Source organism: Eurosta solidaginis, chromosome 1 (genome assembly GCF_040869045.1).
Source record: "Eurosta solidaginis isolate ZX-2024a chromosome 1, ASM4086904v1, whole genome shotgun sequence".
Lineage (NCBI taxonomy): Eukaryota > Metazoa > Arthropoda > Insecta > Diptera > Tephritidae > Eurosta > Eurosta solidaginis.
In genome coordinates this window covers 355,953,151-355,974,504 of record NC_090319.1, presented here as the reverse complement: position 1 = coordinate 355,974,504, position 21,354 = coordinate 355,953,151, and the positions used below count along the sequence as shown (strand labels likewise).

At 32.8% G+C, this 21,354-nt stretch overlaps 2 protein-coding genes across 11 annotated transcripts in view; one reads left to right on the top strand and one right to left on the bottom strand.

Moving 5' to 3' along the window:
- Positions 1 to 17,668, top strand: part of Ptp99A (Protein tyrosine phosphatase 99A) — a 272,777-nt gene extending 255,109 nt beyond the window's left edge. For 5 of the 8 annotated variants that reach the window (XM_067762737.1, XM_067762738.1, XM_067762736.1 and 2 more), the window contains exons 7-13: positions 9,163 to 9,449; positions 9,531 to 9,880; positions 9,935 to 10,101; positions 10,171 to 10,726; positions 10,856 to 11,124; positions 13,364 to 13,638; positions 13,840 to 17,667. In XM_067762737.1, coding sequence (XP_067618838.1) covers positions 9,163 to 9,449; positions 9,531 to 9,880; positions 9,935 to 10,101; positions 10,171 to 10,726; positions 10,856 to 11,124; positions 13,364 to 13,638; positions 13,840 to 15,038 — 3,103 coding nt within the window. In that variant the 3' untranslated portion in view covers positions 15,039 to 17,667. Of the gene's footprint in view, positions 1 to 9,162; positions 9,450 to 9,530; positions 9,881 to 9,934; positions 10,102 to 10,170; positions 10,727 to 10,855; positions 11,125 to 13,363; positions 13,639 to 13,839 lie in introns of all 8 variants that reach the window. The other 3 variants (XM_067762743.1, XM_067762742.1, XM_067762741.1) reach the window with 3 other exon arrangements.
- LOC137238116 (protein transport protein Sec24D-like) overlaps positions 1 to 21,354 on the bottom strand; it is a 58,693-nt gene that overhangs the window by 15,716 nt on the left and 21,623 nt on the right. Inside the window, exon 8 of one of the 3 annotated variants that reach the window (XR_010949106.1) lies at positions 17,416 to 17,483. The exons of 1 other annotated variant lie outside the window; for it this stretch is intronic. The gene's annotated coding sequence lies outside the window, so the exon portion shown is untranslated. Of the gene's footprint in view, positions 1 to 17,415; positions 17,739 to 21,354 lie in introns of those variants that run through there. One more of the 3 variants, XM_067762744.1, reaches the window with a different exon arrangement.

Below are 21,354 nucleotides of genomic sequence, written 5' to 3'. Positions count from 1 at the left end.
CCATCATATGAGCTGGAAGTTTTAGCCATAATCGAGGCTTTGAAAAAATGGAGAGGCATTAAATTTAAAATTGTGACGGACTGCAATGCCTTTACGATGACACTTAAGAGAGATGATGTCCCACCCAAGATTGCTAATCCCGCATTGGGCCAATTTTTTTTGTTTTTTTTTTTTTTTTGCAAAATTCTATAACTTTTTCAAAAATAGACTCTTTGGGATCTTTCTTTTTTAATTTGTTTTTAAATTTACTTTTCGGAAAAAATACAAAAAAATGTTTAAAGTTTTTTTTTTCAATTAAATAAAAAAAAAATCGGCCCACTCCAGGATTAGTGGGGATGATTGCAGAATTAATTGAAAAATGGCGAAATTCGAAAAATCTCGAAAAACTGAAAAATTACACAAAAAAAACTTTAAAATTTTTTTTGTATTTCTTCCGAAAAGTACATTTAAAAACAAATTTAAAAAAAAAAGATCCCAAACGGTCAATTTTTGAAAAAGTTATAGCATTTTGAAAACAAAAACGGTGTTTTTTTAAAAATTCATAACTATATTTGTCGACTGGAAATGGTTAAATGGGGAAATTTTATCCAAATTTCAATGGATTCATTATGGGCTCTTTAAATTTTGATTTATTTTGTACTTTTGTTCTATTTCCTCCATAAAACTGACATTTGTACATCGTTAGAAGCACAAGAACGTACTCTATTGAAAGACCTAAAAATGTATCGAAGAATAAACACAGGGAAAGTTATATACCAGTATACGTCTTCGCTTATGAAAATGTGGTTTTGTGCCCTTTGCCCGGAGTAAGAGCGTACTCGAAATTCCAGGTATGCAGATTTTGTTTGCCTAGGCCTAAAACTTGATGTCTCGCAAGGAATATATTATCAATGTCATATAGTATAATTCATTGCGACAAAATTGTCGCGTCCGTAACCGTACTTAAGCTTACATATATCCAGCATTTTAAAAAGATATTTCAGTTTTCGAAAAATTACGGGCATTGGGTCCTTATTTCACCTTCTGTTCTTCCCTTCGTTTCTTTAAATTTTGCATACTTTCACAAGCATTAAAAAAATTACTTCTATTTCTTGCCGCGTCCGAACCTCATCATATATATACATTACATTATCATATATATGTGCATTATGGTCCGATTTGTATGCACGAAAGTTAACCGATATCGCGCCATCGATTTTTCGATAGAATTTGGGTTTAGAAAAAAAAGTTCCACTACGCATACCCAAAAAAATAATTTTCGAGCCCGCGAAATTTCATTTTTTTTTTACTTTTTTTCGTCTTTGATTTTGAAATCGAAAAATCGATGGCGCGATTTCGGTTAATAAATCGACCCAGTCTAACGTACATACTTATAGTTGCGCTTTAAATATTTTTATATCCGCTCAGTCCACTGTTCATATCATCTTTTATGCAGGTTGAAATGCGTGCGAATATCGTGGCCGTTTCCAAAGACTTGCCCATATGTATTTGCAAAGTGTGTTATTAAGTTGACATGTGTACAATGAATGTTTTTAATGAAAAGTACAATGGGTACGCTTTATTAGTTTTATCTGTTTTGAGACGTGTAAATAAAAACTAAGATTTCAAGAATTGGAAATAACAAAAGTACCTCTAAATTTAAGTTAAAGCTACACAAGTACAACCTTGTTTATACTCAGCGTGATTTGCACACAGAGTGTATTAACTTTGGTAACATAACGGGCTTAAACGAATCGAGATAAATATATACTTCCATATATCAAAACACCGAGGATGAAGAAAGGAATTGATTTAGCCATGTCCGTCCATCTGTCCGTCCATTTGCACAAGATAACTTGAGTAAATATGGAGAATAAAATATTGCAATTTGGTATATGGGTTCCTTGGTGCTCATCTCCCATCGCTATTAAAAATTAAGGAAATCGGATGGTAACCACGCCCACTTTTTACATATATAACATTTTGGAAAACACATAAAACCTGATTATTTAGTAAATAATTCATCTAGAATGTTAAAATTTTATGTGTGCACTGATATTAAGATTATAAATTTTTTTTTTGAAATGGGCGCGGCACCGCCCACTTGTGGTAATATCAATTTAACAAATATTATTAATCATAAATCAAAAACAGTTCAACCTATTATAACAAAATTCGACAGAGAGGTTGCTTTTACTATAAAGAATGCTTCGAACAAAAATTAACGAAATCAATGAAGGACCACGCCCATTTTTATATAAAAGATTTTTAAAAGAGTAGTGGACGAATAAAATAAGCTTTATCTTTGCTTTATATCAATGGTGTTTCATTTTCCAAGTGAAATTATAACAAGAAACGAAAAAAATTATAATTTCTGAAAATGGCCCCTTTGTGACCAAACAATGTTCTATGTTTCGGGAGCCATAACTCGAAGAAAAATTAAAGGATCGTAATAAGATTGGGTACACATATTTTCCTTATAGCAGCAAATATTTCTAGGAAAAATGGATGGGATCCGTTAAAGACCACGCCCACTTTTGTATACAAGATGTTTAAAAGGGTCGTAGACTAGAATAATAAGCTTAGTGAATTCTTAGCGAAGAATAGTTTTGTATCAATGATATTTCACTAAACAAGTTTCATTGTAAGAGGAGATTGGGGGAATTTTTTTAATGGACGTTTTAGTGGTCGGTGCCACGCCTCTATTCCGATCAAGCATTACAAAATATTTCCAGAGCCTAACAAATCAAACTCACTCTGAGTATATAATATTTGGTTACTCCGAAACTTATACACCCATACTTGTTTTTTGTTTGTTCTAATTAGCTGATCAAACAGATTTTGCTCTACCAAAATAACAAACAAAATGTATTTATTGATATTCTAGCGAAATGAAATTACGCATTTTGCTATACTTTTTCAACACAAAATTTGTTTGCAATTGTTTGTTTATTTATATGTGGGCGATTCCCAAATAAGTTCCATCACAAACCGGAAATCAAAAGTGGTTCAGACTAACAAAATATAACGTCCTTTTGCTTCTAATAAAATTTTGTGTAGTCTTTTATTTAGCATTAAAAAAACTTTGGAAAATGGAGGTTTTATAAATTGATCCTGCAATTATGCTTATTATTTTCCTAGTACTTGAAATTAAAAAAGCTTTCAGATGTTAAATAAGTGGGGGGTTGATTCAGTATGTGTGAATTTTAAGATGTACACTTTTTCTTCATATAATTTGTCTGAAAGAAAAATGTACATTTCAAAACACACACTTACAGCCTCTGTTTACAAAAATTTTTCCGGAAAGTTCGGGTAACATTTTTTATTGGTGTCTAAAATCTGCTAAGTCTGTTACCTCTCTTCCATTAGATGATACATATATATGTCTGTTAAGCCAAGGAACAAAACTTATATGTTCCCAGAAAGAGGGCATTTTGTGCTTTCAGCAGTGCATAAACTGTTAATTGATTCCTTGACTGATGTTATACAAATCTTACAAACTATGACGAAAATTTAAATTGTGATATCCCATTTTTAATATATATGGGGTATTCCATCCCATTTCGACCAATTTTGAACCCGACCCCTTTAGAATTGGCTAAAAGTTTTTCTACTTTTTCTAGCTTACGAAAGACGTTTTTCAGAATGTTTTCAAATTTTTTCATCCAACTCAAAAAAAGTTATGAATTTTTAAAGAAACACCGTTTTCGTTTTCAAAATGCTATAACTTTTTCAAAAATTGAGCGTTTGGGATCTATTTTTTTTTAATTTGTTTTTAAATGTACTTTTCGGAAAAAATACAAAATACAAAAAAAATTTTTTAAGTTTTTTTTTTGTAATTTTTCAGTTTTTTCAGTTTTTTTTTGCAAAATTCTATAACTTTTTCAAAAATTGACCGTTTGGGATCTTTTTTTTTTTAATTTGTTTTTAAATGCACTTTTCGGAAAAAATAAAAAAAAATTTTTAAAGTTTTTTTTTTCAATTAAATAAAAAAAAAATCGGCCCACTCCGGGATTAGTGGGGATGATTGCAGAATTAATTGAAGTTTTTTATGAGAAAAAAAAAATGGCGAAATTCGAAAAATCTCGAAAAACTGAAAAATTACAAAAAAAAAAAAACTTTAAAAATTTTTTTTGTATTTCTTCCGAAAAGTACATTTAAAAACAAATGAAAAAAAAAAGATCCCAAATGGTCAATTTTTGAAAAAGTTATAGCATTTTGAAAACAAAAACGGTGTTTTTTTTTTAAATTCATAACTTTTCTTGAGTTGGATGAAAAAATTTGAAAAAATTCTGGAAAACGTCTTTCGTAAGCTAGAAAAAGAAGAAAAACTTTCAGCCAATTCTAAAGGGGTCGGGTTCAAAATTGGTCGAAATGGGATGGAATACCCCATATATACAGAGGATTATCTGAGGAAAATTTTAAATCAGTTCTGATTTCAAAAATATATGAATTTTAAAGTTTAATATAGGTTTTTTGGTTATTGGTGTATTCACCAATTTCATATAAAGACACAAAAGAAAGCGGTACAAACTAGCTTGCATTTTTCTTGTGAATATATTTGTCGACTGGAAATGGTTAAATGGGGAAATTTTATCCAAATTTCAATGGATTTATTACGGCCTCTTTAAATTTTGATTTATTTTGTACTTTTGTTCTATTTCCTCCATAAAACTAACATTTGTACATCGTTAGAAGCACAAGAACGTACTCTATTGAATGACCTAAAAATTTATCGAAGAATAAACACAGGGAAAGTTATATACCAGTATACGTCTCCGCTTATGAAAAGGTGGTTTTGGGCCCTTAGCCCGGACTAAGGGCGTATTCGAAATTCCAGGTATGCAGATTTTGTTTGCCTAGGCCTAAAACTTGATGTCTCGCAAATAATGTATTTTCAATGTCATATAGTGTAATTCATTGCGAAAAAATTGTTGCGTTCGTAACTGTACTTAAGCTTATATCCAGCATTTTAAAAAGATATTTCTGTTTTCGAAAAATTACGGGCATTGGATCCTTATTTCACCTTCTGTTCTTCCCTTCGTTTCTTTAAGTTTTGCATACTTTCACAAGCATTAAAAAAATGACTTCTTTTTCTTGCCGCGTCCGAATCTCATCATATATGGTCATATATATGTACATTAGGGTGGGCCGATTTGTATGGACGAAAGTTAACCGATATCGCGCCATTGATTTTTCGATAGAATTTGGGTTCAGGAAAAAAGTTCCACTACGCATACCCAAAAAATAATTTTCGAGCATGCGAAATTTAATTCTTTTTTTTACTTTTTTTCGACTTTGATTTTGAATTCGAAAAATCGATGGCGAGATTTCGGTTAATAAATTGACCCAGTCTAACGTACATACATACTTATAGTTGCGCTTTAAATATTGTAATATCCGCTCAGTCCACAGTTCATATCATCTTTTATGCAGGTTGAAATGCGTGCGAATATCGTGGCCGTTTCCAAAGACTTGCCCATATATATTTGCAAAGTGTGTTATTAAGTTGACATGTGTACAATGAATGTTTTTTAATGAAAAGTACAATGGGTACGCTTTATTAGTTTTATCTGTTTTGAGACGTGTAAATCAAAAATAAGATTTCAAGAATTTGAAATAACAAAAGTACCTCTAAATTTAAGTTAAAGCTACACAAGTACAACCTTGTTTATACTCAGCGTGATTTGCACACAGAGTGTATTAACTTTGGTAACATAACGGGCGTAAACGAATCCAGATAAATATTGACTTCCATATATCAAAATGCTGAGGATGAAAAAAGGAATTGATTTGGCCATATCCGTCCATTTGTCCGTCCATTTGCACAAGATGACTTGAGTAAATATAGAGAATAAAATATTGCAATTTGGTATATGGGTTCCTTGGTGCTCATCTCACAACGCTATTAAAAATGAAGGAAATCGGATTGTAACCACGCCCACCTTTTTTCCATTTTGGAAAACATATAAAACCTGATTATTTAGTAAATAATTCATCTGGAATGTTAAAATTTGATGTGTGCACTGATATTAAGATTATAAATTTTTTTTTTTTTTTTGAAAATGGGTGCGGCACAGCCCACTTGTGGTAATATCAATTTAATAAATATTATTAACCATAAATCAAAAACCGTTAAACCGTTAAACCTATCATAACAAAATTCGTGAGAGGTGTCCTTTACTATAAAGAATGCTTCGAAGAAAAATTAACGAAATCAATGAAGAACCGCGCCCATTTTTATATAAAAGAATAAAATAAGCTATATCTTTGGAAAAAAAATAGCTTTATATCAATGGTGTTTCATTTTCCAAGTGAAATTATAACAGGGAAAATATTAGTATTTGTAAATGGGCGTGGCACCGCCCCTTTTATGACCATACAATTTTCTATATTTCGGGAGCATAACTCGTAGAAAACTTAAAGGATCGTAATTAGATTAGGTATATATATGTATTTCTAGGAAAAGTGGACGGGGTCGGTTAAAAATCACGCCCACTTTTATATAATAGGTGTTTAAAAGGGTCATAGAATAGAATAAAAACCTACATCTTAGCAAAATTAGTTTTGTATCAATGATATTTCGCTGATCAAGTTTTATTTTAAGGGGAAATTAGAAGAAATTTTTTTAATGAGTGGTACCACACCCCTATTCGGATCAAGCATTACAAAACTTTTCTAGAGCCTCAACAAAAAAAAAATACCTCGTAACGAAATTCGAAAAAGTTATTTATCTGAATTGAACTGTACTATTCAAACTCACGCTGAGTATATAATAATCGGTTACACCCAAACTTAGGCACCCTTGCTTGGTTTTGTTTATTTTAGTTAGCTGAACAAACAAGCTCTTTAATTGGCTGAAATAACACATAAAATGTATTTGTTGATATTCTAGCGAAATGAAATTACGCATTTTGCTATAATTTTTCAAAACAAAATTTCTTTGCAACTGTTTGTTTATTTATAAGTATGTGGACGAATCCCAAATAAGGTCCATCACAAACCGGGAAATCAAAAGTGGTCAGATTTTATTTCTATCACAAGTGAGTATTTCGGAACCTTTACCATAAGTTCGGAAACTTTTTATTTATTTTGTTTTAAATGAGATGGTATGTTTTAAATTGAATAGAAAACAAGTAAGAAAGTTTAAGTTAGTGTCAAGTGTTCCAACACGAATAATTTTAGTTCTCCGAAATCCACCAAAGTTCGCGAAAATGTTGTCATTGTAGAATACATTAACTGCTCAAACAGAGTGGACCAAATATGCACGGGTTGCGACGATACATATGGTTTGCTCATCTCATCAGCTGATTTTATTTTTGTCATTGCATGGTCGATGGGATTGTCAAAAGGAGATGGCAAACTCAAAAAAAAACTAACACATTGGAAACATTTTCTTACAACATAAAAAAACTGCTAAGTTTTATGTTTTCATTCCATTCCATTCGCATAACACCAACAAGCATATTCTGACAACCTGAACTAACATATTTTGTTTTTGTACAGATGAGCCAACCATATAGTTGAACCATGCCACGATACAGTGTCGAAAATTACCTTATTTTTCCTTGCGCTTTTTCAATAAATATTAAGGCCATCAAATTTCAATGTACAAAACAATTTGATGATTCCTGTGGCATTTTTTCAGAACTTCAAAAAACAAAATATAAAAAAAAATTGGTAAATTTTTGAACAAGGTTTTTGCCACTTTTTCAAAATTTTTTTACCTAAATTTACTTCCACTAAATGTGAGCGGTACCACGCCCATTTCGCAAAATTATACTCAATTTCCATTCTACGGCAACAAGGCTATTGTCCTTTCGATATTTCCAGTTAGTTAGAAGCTGTTTATTTACAATACTATTTAGCATGTCTCGAATAAGTTTTTTTGGTAATTTACGGGAATTTTTATGTAGTAAGTAAAATAGGTATTAGATTACCCAGGTTGCTAGCTACACTGCATATGATACAACATTTATGTATAATATATAATCTACTAAAGAAACTACTTAATTAGTGGTATGTATTACACAAAACATACATCCTTTTTCAAAGCAATTAATTTACTTGCTCAATAAATGCATAGGTCACCCTTATAATTAACTAACTTTAACTAAAAGGCTATTACACTTTTAGTCCTTTGAACTCCTTTTGTAAACATAAAATGGTATACTGCGTTCGGATGGATCGATTTTTCTTTGACCCCATGTCTGCTTGTATGCAAACTATGTAGTCTTTCTACTCTGATTAAATCTGGACTTTTCGTAAAAAGCAGGATCGTACCATGTGTCTAGGAAAGGGATATACAGGGTCACATCCATAATTGCAGGACACTGGCAGTTCCGCCAACTTTCGGAAACAAAAAGAATTCCCTTCAAGGACAGGTATGGTAGCTGGGGTGAGGACGGTTGTAAGAAGACAGTCACCAATTTCCTATGCGAGCTGTTAGCAAAAGTAAACATTAGGTCTCGAATTTTAGGCAAATTTGTGCTGCTTGGTCTAGGGACGGTGTCAAAATGGTCAATAAAAGACATCAGCGGGTATATTGATCTAATCAAATGGTTTGATTAGACAAACAAAGGTATATTATAATTGGTTGCAGGAGAATGTGTGTCAAAACTGTGTCGAACAACCATACGGCCTGGCTACAACATTTTTATATAATAATATTTGTGATCTCTAAATATTAATACGAACACCATTGAGAATTCGGACCAATTGACGCATATCAGTTAAGTAATCTAATTTTGTTAAAAAAGAAAACTGGGACCCGAATATTGATGCTTCCCTGCAAAAAATCGTGCTATTGATTCCTATTCCAACCTCTATTCATATTCCTATTCCTATTCCTGTTCGTGTTCATATCTCCTTTAATATTTCTGTTTTTGCTCTTTCCTCTCTATCGCTAAACCACTCTTTCTCTTTCATATACATTTAAAAATCTACAGATTCATACATTCAAAAATGATTTATCTAATTGAAGTAGATTGTGGATTAGGAAAAATTCATAATTTCTATTTTATCGGGAGTTGCCCGCTTTTCCAAAATTATGTGAAAATATCATAAAGATTGGTTTAGGACTTTTGATTACGTAAAGATAACTCACACACACACGCATTCTTAATTCATATAAACGAAATCCCTGCCAAAATATTTAACAATTTCAATTTTTCTTTCTTTCAGCAGGAAATGCTTTCATGCCGCCTATTACTATTTGGATGATCCACCACATCATCCCAATTTGCCACAAGTCGATTGGGAAGCACCAGTCGAAGTTGCTGGAGAAATTCGTGCTGCCGTACCAGTGAATGAGTTTGCTAAGCATGTTGCCTCTTTGCACGCTGATGGCGATATTGGCTTCAGTCGCGAATATGAGGCTATACAAAATGAATCAATCGATGATTTACCCTGCGAACAATCCCAACATCCGGAAAATAAGCGTAAAAATCGTTATCTCAATATAACAGCATGTAAGTAAATTGAGGTTTGGGCGCTTTCGAATTTTATTTATGACTTACATGAACAAAATTTTGAAATTTCTTGCCGCACAGATGATCACAGCCGTGTACACCTGCATCCGACGCCTGGACAAAAGAAAAATCTTGATTATATTAACGCTAATTTTATTGATGGTTATCAAAAATCGCGTGCCTTCATTGGTACGCAAGGTCCACTGCCAGACACCTTCGATTGTTTTTGGCGTATGATTTGGGAGCAACGTGTTGCGATTATTGTGATGATTACCAATTTGGTGGAACGTGGACGACGAAAATGTGACATGTATTGGCCGAAAGATGGCGTTGAAACGTACGGTGTTATACAAGTGAAAATGGTTGACGAGGAAGTGATGTCTACCTATACAGTGCGTACGCTACAAATCAAGCACTTGAAGGTAAAAGAGGTATGCGAATGAATGAAAACAGTGGTAAATATAATTTTTATATACATTTTCCAGTTAAAGAAGAAAAAACAATGCAATACAGAGAAAATTGTGTATCAATATCATTATACCAATTGGCCCGATCATGGAACACCCGATCATCCATTGCCTGTATTGGACTTTGTTAAAAAGTCATCCGCAGCGAATCCCGATGATGCGGGTCCTATTGTGGTGCATTGCAGGTAAAGTTAACTTTTTCACTTTGCGAACTTTATAGCACCTAAAAAACTGTTTTTTTTTTACCCCCACAGCGCTGGTGTCGGTCGTACAGGCACTTACATCGTCTTAGATGCCATGCTCAAACAAATCCAACAAAAATTAGTAGTTAATGTATTCGGTTTCCTACGTCACATACGTATTCAACGTAATTTCTTGGTACAAACTGAGGAACAATATATATTCATACATGATGCTTTGGTCGAAGCGATCGCTTCGGGTGAAACGAATTTGCGTACTGAGCAAATTGAAGAACTTCAAAATTGCACACCATATTTGGAGCAACAATATAAAAATATAATACAATTTCAAACAAAAGACATTCACATTGCATCGGCGATGAAGCAAGTGAATTCGGTAAAGAATCGTGGTGCCATATTCCCGATAGAAAGTAGTCGCGTACACTTGACACCCAAACCCGGTGAGGAGGGTAGCGATTATATAAATGCTTCATGGCTGCATGGCTTTCGTCGGTTGCGTGACTTTATTGTCACACAACATCCGATGTCGCACACTTTAAAAGACTTTTGGCAAATGGTTTGGGATCATAATGCGCAAACCATTGTGCTGCTGTCGTCGCTGGACGATATTGTAAGTGATATTTTTAGGATAACATTTCATGTATGTATTAACACCTGCAACTATTAATTCCTAAACTAACCACTTTTCTAATGTTCCTTACCTCGAAAAATTCTAACATAAGACTTTTCTATTTTGCAGAATTTCGCACAATTTTGGCCCGACGATGCGACACCCATTGAAAGCGATTACTATCGTGTAAAATTCCTACGAAAAACGAACAACAGCGATTATGTTAGTCGTGATTTTGTTATACAATCAATACAGGACGATTATGAATTAAGTGTAAAAATGTTACATTGTCCCAGTTGGCCAGAGATGTCAAATCCGAAGAGTATTTATGATTTTATTGTTGATGTTCACGAACGTTGCAGTGATTATCGCAATGGCCCAATTGTTGTTGTAGATAGGTAAGATCGATTTAGAAACTTTTTTGCAGAAAATATATACATTAGACTGGGTCGATTCATTAACCGATATCGCACCATCGATTTTTCGATAGGATTTGGGCTCAGGAAAAATCAATGGCGCGATATCGGTTAACTTTCGTCCATACAAATCGACCCACCCTATGTCATACATATGTAAGGTAATGGTATTCAATTGCAGAACGACAAATTATCTGTTAAACTTAGAGTTAGCTTCTTAAATTTTAACATTAACTCTGAGTTAAAAAGCCAGCAAGTGGCCCTTAATATTATAGATTTCGATTCAAAAATGTGACAATACTCGATTTATTTAGAACGGTGATTTCGATTGTTCTGAATCAAAGTTTAAACGACGATAGAGATTATCATATCATCATAGGAGCTAAGTAATCCCAAAGCTCAATTAATGTCAGACAAGTTCGTAGACATCTTAGCGGATTCATTTTCCGATCAAGGGGGGACAAAAACTTTTAATAAATCTGCTTAAATTTTGTATATATCTGTTCAAATGACTACGGAAAAATCCACTGACCAAAATGCATATAATGGATATTTAGATATTCAAGCTTCATCAGAAAAGTAATATAATAAAATATGAGTGAAAAGAATACTGATGGGCTTAGGAATATACGGCCCATAAATATAATACTCAATTCAATAACAGCTTTAACAATTACAACAACTCAATTATTTTATGTATCTTATAAGCTCCCGAAACAGTCCTGAAATAGCTCCGATATAAACATGAAATTTTTCCTAATCAAGAAAGGCTCTTAAAATATCCGAAATGTCATCCATAAGTTATTTTGAAATAGTGCCGAAGTGATCACCAAAACAATCCTGAAATGATCCCTAATATAATTCCGCAACTATTATGAGATACTCCCAATTTAAGCTGAAATCGCCCCAAAGTAGTCTCAATAAGATCCCATAAAATAAACCTCAAGTGATTCAAACATAACCCCAAGGTTATTCCCAAAACAGTTAATCCTTAACTCCGAAATTCTGAAAGAAATTAATAGAAGATAGTCCAGACATTCTCTCAAAACACTTTCGAAGATGTCCCGAAATTATTCCAAAATTCACCGGCAACTACAACGAAATACGTCACTAAATGGATCTGAAATAATCTCGAAATGGTAATGAAATGGTCCTAACAAAGTCGCGAAAGGTGTTTTAAAACAATACCAAATGATTTCAAGTCAGTCCCGAAATGGATCCAATATGTACTGAAAATATTCCGACTTATCCCGAAACTGCCTTTTAATAGACCCGAAATGATGTGAAATAATCCCGAAAACAATTCAGAAATTATCCTGAAATGCTAACAATAGAATACCGATCTCTAAATAGTTCCCATATGATGCCGAAAGTAATCCCGAATCTATATTCAAATGAACCCGAAAGAATTCAAAGTAAAAAGTAGTTTCCCCATTTTTTGAAATTAGTCTCAGAAATATTTACATTGTTTTTCGAAATTCGAGATTGAACCTATCATTGTACCTACATATATATATTTTGTTTATATTTGTTGTGATTAAACGTTTAAAAATGGTAAGAATGCAGTCGGCCGCTCCGTTGTGGTGGTAGCGTACTCCACCTACGACACAGAATCCTGGGCAAAATTAAAAATTTAGAAACAAATTTTATCAATTGGAAAAAAGTTTTTCTAAGCGGGGTCGCCTCTCGGCAATGAATTGGCAAAGACTCCGAGTGTATTTCTACCATAAAAAGTTTCTCAGTCAAAACTCATCTGCTTGGATATGCCGTTCGGAGCCGGCGTAAAACATGTAGCTCCCATCACGCCAATTTGTAGGAAAAAATCAAAAGAGCACGACGCGAATTGGAAGAGAAGCTCGGATTATAAATCCACCAACTTTTTTATATGGCGGTTCAATATACGTTTTCGATTTTTCGAAGATCTTTCTTCTGATTCTGATAATCTAGATAAGCAAAAAAGAAAGACCACACCTACATTTTTACTTTTTTAAATTGTTTAGGCGCAATAAATATACAAATAATATTAGGAGGGGCTCAGTATCGATCTTCGAAAGCAAATTGAATTTTTTTGGAGGTTAACTTCGAAAAACAGATAAATTGCTTTTTTGTTCGTCGCTAGATCTATTCAAAAAAAAACCTTTCGTCCAATACTCAAAATTTAATGCTCACAATTGTTATTACATGCCTCATCTATTTAATTTTTTCTTTCTATAACTTGCAGATATGGTGGCGCACAAGCGTGTACATTCTGCGCCATTTCATCATTGGCGATGGAAATGGAGCACTGCAACACAGCGAGTATCTATCAATATGCCAAATTATATCACAACAAACGGCCGGGCGTATGGACATCCAGCGAAGATATACGTCTTATATATAATATTTTATCGTTTTTGCCGCGTAATCTACAGCTACTCGAACGTACAGCGTTGCGTACGGAATTCGAAGATGTGACAACGGCCACGCCGGATCTCTACAGTAAAATCTGTACAAATGGTAATATAAATAATGTGCAACAACAAATTGCTAATAATTTATTTAATCATAATAATATAGTTAGTAGTAGCGTAAATAGTAATAGTATTAGTAAAACAAATATGGCAAATATGACAAATGTAAATATGGCCGATAACACTATGAATACAAATACAAATACAAATGATATAACAACAACAACTACTACTACTACCGATACAGCTAATATAACAACGACACCACCAACGATGACACCCAATTCGAGTGCAAATGATTTACAAAAAAATTGTCACACATCACTACAAGCATCACAATTGTCGCTACAACAGCAACAACAACAACAACAACAACAACAATATGCTCAGGAACAGCAACAGTATGCATCACAAATGCTAAACCTAGTCCAGTCGCCACCGCCTCCAACCCCACCACTACCACTGCAATATACAGACCCATCATCGATCACACAAAACTCACCACTATCAACAACAACAACATCGCCATCATCATCATTACCACCAACACCACCTACACCACCATCACCATTATCAGCCATACTCGCCACCTCATATCATCCAACAGGCGACTTGACAAACTTGACCAACAACAACACAAACAAATTAATTGGTAATAATTCTACTAAATATGATAATAATGATATTGAAAATTTCGCTAATACTAATACTACTACCTATGCTACCAACACTGCTATCCCAAATGCAAATACACCCTACAATCAAAATAATTCTATACCTTATTCCAACACCAATTCCGACACCACTAATATCATGCATACAACAACAAACTGTCCTATTTCTGCTAATATTTCTACTAATGGTGAACGGTTTTCTATAATTAATAAAAATTTGGAACATCAACAACAACAACAACACCTCCAATATCCACAAAATCTTACGCATCACTATCAACAAACGCAACTGTCGCCTTTAAACGACGCTGACGCCCCTATGCACTCTTTTGGTACTAACGGTAATACAACATCAACAACAAATTATATCAATGGTTATCAACCAACAATAATGCCATCACCTCAACACCATCAACTGGACGCTGATTGCGTGACGTCAATCTCCGCCGCTTGTTTGGATGATGCAATTGATGGCCTAACACCATTATTACCCCCACCTCCACCACTATTATACTCAACGCATTCTTATGCAAATAATACTTGCACTATGGGTGATGCAAATTCTACCACACCATTAACACAATCCAACTTAAATCATACAATGCCTTCTACAAACAACGTCGGCACTAACTGTAATGGAAATGATATCAATAATGAAAATGGTGATATTTCAAATAATGCTAATACCAATATGGAACAAACGACAAATAAAACAACAAATACTGAAGCAGCGACTGTTACAGATGCTCAAAGTTTAGATATTGTAGGTTAAATAAAAAATGTGAAATTAAATTTAAGAGATAAAATTATAAATATATAACAGTGCAGCAGCATTTTTGGACGCGGAATGATTTCAGCTCAGACTAAAGGACTAGGACCATAGGTTTAATCAAAACTATATTGAATTTTTCTTTGTCTCATTTTCCAGTTGTATAAAGTTTGCATTTTTTTCGTCTATTTATCTTTTTAAAAATTTATTATTTTGTAATTTTTTAACAATAGTTGTATACAAATCATTTTTATAAACAAATAACTCGACTAGTATTTTTTGAAATTTATTTTTAAAATTTATAGTATAAATCATGATGAAATGAATATTCAGGTGTTCTCATCCCGTTGACGTTTTCCCTTATTCTGACAAGTTCGGCATGCATAATTTAGAGGGTTTTCTATCATACATAACTGCCTTTGAATTCTACTACGATCGGAGTAGATTTTACTATAAAAATAAAAAAAAAAACTATACGTTTAGTAATATAATAACTATGTAAGCCGCTACCAGAATTTTTTAGACATAAACATAAACGTAACTTTGTATTCCCCAAAAGATTATAGACAAAATTTTGCAGAAAACTAATTTTTTTGAGCAAATTTCTGCGAAAAATTTAGCAATAAAAATTGAGTAGTTTTGTAGTACAAGTAAATACAGGCAAATAGAGCTGCCGAAAAAGTGAGGTTATGTTGTTGACATCACCTTTATTATTTCATCATGGTATAAATAATATTTGAAAAGTTATATTATGAATACTTTAGAAATCATTCAAACAAACTACATCTCTAACAATATCAACTAAATAAATGGCCCTTTTATTGGATTATTATTTATTTGAAGAACTTTGATATGACAGAGTGAATATGATTTGGTAGATTAATTTTATCAGAAAGTGTACTGAAGCAATTCATATTATATTAAGTTTTCGTAAATAAAAAATATTTGATTGAAAGCGGAATATATTGCCCCAGTAGAAGCGAAAGGGGTAAGCCACTAGACGGTGAAAAACGCTTAAGAGAATTATTATTTGACTAAACATAGGGACTTGTTGAACGGCTCATATAAAGATAATACTCCTGTTGTTTTGTTCTAGCGACTGATGTAAACGTTTTCTAGCCTCTCTAGGACTCCTACATTTATTTGAATCAAGGGGTTCACAGTGATATGTTCGGAACTATGGTTTCACGAAAAAAATAATGTGTTGATGATTAAGGGGCTTAGAATACTCCGGTGATAGACATGCCTGTCGTAAGGAGCGTCTAAAATACGCAGACCCAAAGTTGCAAAGCATAAAAAATCGTTCTCGAGGCACTCGGGCTGATACCGGAAAATGCCATGCAGCGTATCAGAAATGACGTTCGGAGTTGGCATAAAAGAAGTAGGTCCCATCCCGCCATTTTGTAGGAAAAATTAAAAGGAGCACGACGCAAACTCGAAGAGAAGATGCGCCTAAAATCTCTTCGGAGGTTAATTTATTTAACTAATGTGTTAAAGTATTTTATAAAAGTAAAGCTCGTCAAATTTTATAAATAATTATTAAAATAAAATACCAACTTTTCCAACATCCATGTCTTGTTTTTGAACTCGACATATTCTTTAAACGATCCTCCAAAAACTTTTTTAAATTTAAAATGATTAAAAGTATATAAAAATTCAAATTTACCTGAGTATTCAAAATAGTTTACAGGCTTTAATCCTTCAATCTGTGTTGAAATCATTCCTCCCCCAAACAATGAAACTGAAATGGCTGCACAGGGTAATAAGTATAATTTAGTAATTTAAATAGACTAACGAATTATTTTTTATGAAAAAACCATAGGAATAATTTATTTTTTCTTTTCAATGAAAATGTGTTAAAAAAAATTTTATTATAAACAATATTAATGGTATTGTAATAATGCAAAAAAACATAATGTGGCAGCATTTCATAAATATACATATTTATTAATAATTGTAAACTATATTTTAAGCGTACATACATACTGTGTTTATTTCTAAGAGATTTTGTATTATTACTTTAAAAAAAATAAATGTCGATACAACTATTTATTATATCTTATAATTATAACATCATACATATTTACTTTATACGCATATAATATTTATGGTGATGCAATAACAATCATTTTTGAAAAGTTTCCTTTTATGACACCAAATACAAACACGTTTCAAACAACAATAGATGTCGCAAACTTTTTTTAGTTTAAACATAATTTGCATAATTGGCAATTATATTTAACTACTACATATATATTAAGTATTACTTATAACTTTTTTCCAAGCATACATATAAGTTTTGAAATTAAATAAGTATATAATCCGTTAAAAAAAATTATTTATATAGAAGCATGGTATATACATACATATTTTACTTCCAACTTAGTAAGCTTTTTTTCAGAATTTTGTTTATAACTCCAAACGTAACTTTCTTCTATTTTTCGTACACTTTCAGTAGTCGTAATTATTTTCCAGCCATGTAAAAAATAGTAAAAAAAACTATTAATTAGCATACATCACAAATAGTTTATTATAAAAAATAGCAGTAATTAAATCAACTCATGTGTTAAATTAAGTAAAAAAAATACTAAGAAAAAAACATAAGTATCACACACAAAATAATTGCACTATTCTGATTTTTACTTGTACATACCAATCGTAAGTAATTTCAAATTATTTCCTACTCGTTCCTCATTGAAACAGCTTGTAATTATATAAAAGTAGAATAAATCAATACCAATATTTTTAATGAAAAAATTCATATATATGATCCCTTAAGTTTTCCCTTGCATTATATCTCATCACAGTGATTTTATTGTATGAGTAGTTAATCATCCTGGAACTCTGGCTTGGAGTTCTTCTGAAGGTTTTTTCGTTTTAGTTTCACTTTAATTTTGTCCGACATATATAATAGCTCGGATCTGTTTAATATTGTTGTTGTGCCGAAAATCTGTAGATATTACAGGCCTTCGCGGCATATGAATACGGGCTCGATAATTTCCGTATCATTTAACTCCACTACATAAACTTTCAAAATCATCTCATACTCCAAGATGATTCCGTAAACAAATTTTCGGATTATCTGAAATCTGGATACATAAATTACCTGTATGAGTTTCCTAGATGCTATTTCAACTCCTTTTAGGGTTAACCGGTTGAAATATTGAAAGTCACCCCACCCATTTTTAAACCTCGTTAATCTCTTTGTTGGCTACCCGTAGAACATATTCTGGTCGATGACGATTCCTTCTATCTTACTTTTTGATTTCAAAATTTGAAAATAACTATAAAAAACATTCCCTGCTTTTATGGTGTTTCCGCGTTTTACTAGCTGGATGACTTATAAGCGTGGAAAGCTAGCACAGTTCATTATTTGCGTCTAGGACTAACACATTTCGCTTGTCTTTCACGCAACAAACAAACTGTGCTGTTGCCCATGCAAATAACGAAAAGTTTTACTTTTCCACGAAAAATGTATAGTTGGTAATACGTCTTAAGGAATTGAAACGTGCGGGTTTTTGTTGGGAGCGATTATTTATTTTCTCCCTTCGGAAAGCATTCGTAGCTTCGAGAATGATAGCTAGATTTCTGTATATCTCCATCCTAGATGCATGCGTATATCATCGCAATTATTTGAAGCAGACTGCGGAGAACCTAGGCAGTCCAAAAAACAGTCCTTGATAGTTTTTAATAATACAAGCAAAAGGGCCTTTTTATCGCTGCCGACTATTTAGGCAAACCATTCGGTTGGCGGTCCCCGTGCTATGGTGGGAGCAATATCAAAAATTTAGAAACAACACTGAAAGAAAAAGTCTGGTAAAATCAACCGAAGTGCGGATCAATTCAACCGATATTTCTGTAAATTTTTATCCATCGCAACAAGATGTTGAATCAACTGCGCACAAATCGTTCATTCGTAATTGACCGTTTTAATAGTCAAATGAACAAAAAAAAGTTGTTGCGACAGCTTTGTACGAAAGTACCTATGTTGTCATATACATACATACGTAAATATGTGAATACATAAATACGCATGCTTGCTACGTATACATACATATGTACGCACTTACTAACCGAACTTCATTTGGGCGTACATCAAATATGCTGGCACACATTAAACATTATACACTTTATTATTTTGTTTTATTAAACGCGCTTTCACCATATTTTATATTTTATAATTTGTTTAATTTATAGTTTTGCAAATAGAAATGAAAATAGTAGTCACAAAACTGATTCTCAATTCTTTCAGTTGCAGCTCAGCTCATTCTCAATTTCTTCGCTCGCATGTTGAGTTGCCACACTTGATTGTTTCGAACAAAACTTGTAGTATAAATGTTTGACATAACATTTTAAATAGGGAACTTGTAAGTTATAGAAAAGTAAAGAATCGAATCGCTACAAGTTAATTCACCACTGGAGTAATTTTACATGTAATTCGGCAAGTTTAATTTTCGTAACACTTTAAGTTGAAACGATTCCAAAACAACTCAAACTTCTATGTTGTCGGAAACATCAACATTAAAAAATGATTTTTTAATAATCGGGGATTGCCCATATTGCTTTTTTTTTTTTAAATGTATGAAAACATTTATTTGAAGCAATTTTTTAATTTTATAATTTATTTAATAATTTGGGAAAAATTTAAACAACGTGACATCAGGACGGACAAGGCGACAGCTGTTTCGATTATACCTTGTAAATCTCTTCAAAGCCTTTTCTCCCGGGAGTGGGAGTCGAACTCGCACCCCTACGATAGTTGAAATGGTTGTAAACGCATTCAGCTACGTCATGCCTGTTGTGAAGTCTTTCCCAATTGCCTTCTTTATGCATATTTTAATCTTTTACACATTGCATACTTCGTATGCAATTATGTGTTAAAGCTATGCTTGGTACGGCGGTTTTCAAAGAAACTTTGGTTTTTGTTGCTGTTTTCGTTCTATTTATAGAACTACAACGAATTAACCAATTTTGTCTGTTTGTATGATTTTTTAATAATCGGGGATTGCCCATATTGCTTTTTTTTTTTTTAAATGTATGAAAACATTTATTTGAAGCAATTTTTTAATTTTATAATTTATTTAATAATTTGGGAAAAATTTAAACAACGTGACATCAGGACGGACAAGGCGACAGCTGTTTCGATTATACCTTGTAAATCTCTTCAAAGCCTTTTCTCCCGGGAGTGGGAGTCGAACTCGCACCCCTACGATAGTTGAAATGGTTGTAAACGCATTCAGCTACGTCATGCCTGTTGTGAAGTCTTTCCCAATTGCCTTCTTTATGCATATTTTAATCTTTTACACATTGCATACTTCGTATGCAATTATGTGTTAAAGCTATGCTTGGTACGGCGGTTTTCAAAGAAACTTTGGTTTTTGTTGCTGTTTTCGTTCTATTTATAGAACTACAACGAATTAACCAATTTTGTCTGTTTGTATGATTTTTTAATAATCGGGGATTGCCCATATTGCTTTTTTTTTTTTTTAAATGTATGAAAACATTTATTTGAAGCAATTTTTTAATTTTATAATTTATTTAATAATTTGGGAAAAATTTAAACAACGTGACATCAGGACGGACAAGGCGACAGCTGTTTCGATTATACCTTGTAAATCTCTTCAAAGCCTTTTCTCCCGGGAGTCGGAGTCGAACTCGCACCCCTACGATAGTTGAAATGGTTGTAAACGCATTCAGCTACGTCATGCCTGTTGTGAAGTCTTTCCCAATTGCCTTCTTTATGCATATTTTAATCTTTTACACATTGCATACTTCGTATGCAATTATGTGTTAAAGCTATGCTTGGTACGGCGGTTTTCAAAGAAACTTTGGTTTTTGTTGCTGTTTTCGTTCTATTTATAGAACTACAACGAATTAACCAATTTTGTCTGTTTGTATGATTTTTTAATAATCGGGGATTGCCCATATTGCTTTTTTTTTTTTTTAAATGTATGAAAACATTTATTTGAAGCAATTTTTTAATTTTATAATTTATTTAATAATTTGGGAAAAATTTAAACAACGTGACATCAGGACGGACAAGGCGACAGCTGTTTCGATTATACCTTGTAAATCTCTTCAAAGCCTTTTCTCCCGGGAGTCGGAGTCGAACTCGCACCCCTAAGATAGTTGAGAAATGGTTGTAAACGCATTCAGCTACGTCATGCCTGTTGTGAAGTCTTTCCCAATTGCCTTCTTTATGCATATTTTAATCTTTTACACATTGCATACTTCGTATGCAATTATGTGTTAAAGCTATGCTTGGTACGGCGGTTTTCAAAGAAACTTTGGTTTTTGTTGCTGTTTTCGTTCTATTTAT